This window comes from Bison bison, unplaced genomic scaffold, assembly GCF_000754665.1.
Source record: "Bison bison bison isolate TAMUID 2011002044 unplaced genomic scaffold, Bison_UMD1.0 scf7180017864526, whole genome shotgun sequence".
Taxonomy (NCBI): Eukaryota; Metazoa; Chordata; class Mammalia; order Artiodactyla; family Bovidae; genus Bison; species Bison bison.
Window position 1 is genome coordinate 4,514,462 of NW_011495077.1, and position 2,761 is coordinate 4,517,222.

Sequence of the window (2,761 nt, forward strand, 5' to 3'; positions counted from 1 at the left end):
AGAGGTAAAAAGCAGAATACAAATAACAATAATCAACAATTAAGATGTATTTAGTGTAAAACAAATAACTAGTGGGAAGGTGCGGTATAACAGATGGAGCCCATACTGGTGCTCTGTGAGGAACTAGAGGGTTGGGATGGGAAAGGGGAAGAAGTCTCAAGAGGGATGGTATATACATGTATATTTAACCATGACTGATGTGCGTTGTTGTATGACAGAAGCTAACACAACAATGTAAACAATATCCTCTAATTAAAAAAATAACAAAGTAAATAAAATGATGTATTTAAACCTGAAATTTTATTTAAAATTTACTTTTAAATTGTATGTTTTAATAAAAGTAAAACGATTTGCAATTCTAATTTCAATGCCCATCTAGAGACTAAAAACAATATAACTCGTTAAGTAGGTTCAGTCTAGAATAAATATATATAATTTTAAAATAAAACTGCTTAATATTGCAAAGTGTTCCAGCCAAGACTGCTATGAATACTGTGCTGATTCATGAGCACCCTTTAGAATCACAGGGGAGTACACAGGAGAGGCAAAAAAAAAAAAAAAGGATCCTGAGAACTCCTGAGAAATAATAATTCACTATGCAAGAATCTTCTGCATCCATGCCATCTGAGACTAAAATTATGCCAACCCACTCCAGTGTTCTTGCCTGGAGAATCCCAGGGACAGGGGAGCCTGGTGGGCTGCCATCTATGGGGTCGCACAGAGTTGGACATGACTGAAGTGACTTAGCAGCAGCAGCAGCAGCAGCTTCCCTAAAATCCTCCACAAATTCCAAATCAGAGTCTGCCTTCTTTGCAATGTTCTTAGAAAATGCTCCTCAAGTCCTAAAATAATGACCTTTCTATTTCCCACTCTCCTCCACTCCTCGCCAGCCCATTCTGGATTGGTTGAGGTGGGAGGGTGGGATGTCCTTTCACAAAGTGAGGGCCTGAGCAGGACTTGTTGGGTGAACTGACTGGCTGCAGGAGGAGGAACATTTCCACCACAGCTTATGACACTGCCCTCCTCGGTTTTAGTGAAGTGTCTCACATTGAAAATATCTCAGTAAGAAGAGGAAGCATCATGAAGAGACTAGCAGGCACTGTGCTGGGGCTTTTGTTTGCCCAGGTTTGCTGTGAGTTGGGGCTGCCCCAGAGGGGTATCTGAAGGACTGAACAGCTGCTGTATTGTTAAGGGAGGGAGAGGAGCTGACAAGTCCTCATACAAGCTGCAGACTTTCTATCCTTCTCATCATCTATGCGAGTTGTGTGTGTGAGGGGGGTCAGTTTCAAGGTTTTGTCAGAGTTACAATGACCTCCTGTGATTGTTTCTGTTTGTCATCAGGTGTGCAAGGGCTGGATGTGGAGCAGAGTCCCCCAGCCCTGAGTCTCCAGGAGGGAGCCAGCCACATGCTGAGGTGTAATTTTTCTGCCTCTGTGAACAATGTACAGTGGTATCTTCAGAACCCCAGTGGCCACCTTATCCACCTGTTTAACATTCCTTCAGGAACAAAGCAGAATGGAAGATTAAATGCCACAACAATCCCTAAAGAACGCCGCAGCTCACTGCACATTTCCTCTTCGCAGACCACAGACTCAGGCACCTACTTCTGTGCTGTGCAGCACAGTGCTCCCCAGGCACCTGCAGCCTCTACACAAACCCTCCGTGGGGCTCAGCCCCTCCTCCAGCCACAGTCACACCATGAGGCCACCACAGGGCATTTGCAGTGTGGATTATTTCTTACCTACACTGGTACAGTTTTAATCACAGACACTTTTTGGCCCTACAGATTATGAACTTTGGTCTTCATCTTCCTTTCTCAATCTATATTTCCTTCTGCACTAGAGACTTCTAACTTGGAACTAGCAGAATAGCTGATAAGAGGACACAAATAAAATAAATATTTAGCCACCATATGCTGAACTGAAAAATGGTAAAAAGTGAAAAGAATTCAAAGAAAAAAATAACTCCAATAAAGCTGTTATCCTGATTAGTAAGATGACTCGAGACTGTTCAGATCTGCCTCACCAGAATGTGTCCCAACAGACACTTGCATCATCCCATCCTACAAGAGCAGCAAAGTGAACATCAACAATAAACCTTACTCAATGTTCAATATGAGCTTGATAACTTAGAAGAAAATTATTCTGGATGCAAGAAATCTTAAATACATTTCACTGTCCATAGTCAAGCTCTTGGCAGAGTTAATTCTTTCTTGAGATCTAAGGGATAATCCATTTCCTTGCCTTTTTTAGCTTTGGAAGGCCAACTAAATTCTTTAGTTCGTGACTCCTTCTTGAATCACTAGAACTCCTCGCTCCCATCATCATAGCTCCTTCCTCTTTCGGAGTCAAATATCTTTATGTCTCTGTCTTATAAACTATAAAAAATTATTAAACAGAAAGTGAAAGTGAAATCGCTCAGTGTCTGACTCTTTGTGACCCCATGGTCTGTAGCCTACCAGGCTCCTCCATCCATGGGATTTTCCAGGCAAGAATACTGGAGTGGGTTGCCATTTCCTTCTTCAGGGGATCTTTCTGACCCAGGGACTGAACCTGGGTCTCCCTCATTGTAGGCAGATGCTTTACTATCTGAGCCACCAGGGAAGTGTTGGGAGACAGGGGAAACTCATGGCTTGTGGACATAGTGGAGGGCAAAGGGAAGATGAAAGATGCCTCTTATTTCCTGTCAAGGACTCAGCCAATGAAAAGCCATGGACTCTTGTTTACTATAGCCCTCTCAGCTTCCTTTTTCAATTTACATT

General features: G+C 42.7%; 1 gene segment (V, D, J or C); it reads left to right on the plus strand.

Annotated features, from left to right (window-relative positions):
- The first annotated feature begins 981 nt into the window (after positions 1–981).
- On the plus strand, positions 982–1,793 carry LOC104982110. The segment is given in 2 exon segments: positions 982–1,132; positions 1,342–1,793. Coding segments are annotated over 2 exon segments (504 nt in total).
- The last annotated feature ends 968 nt before the right edge of the window (positions 1,794–2,761 follow it).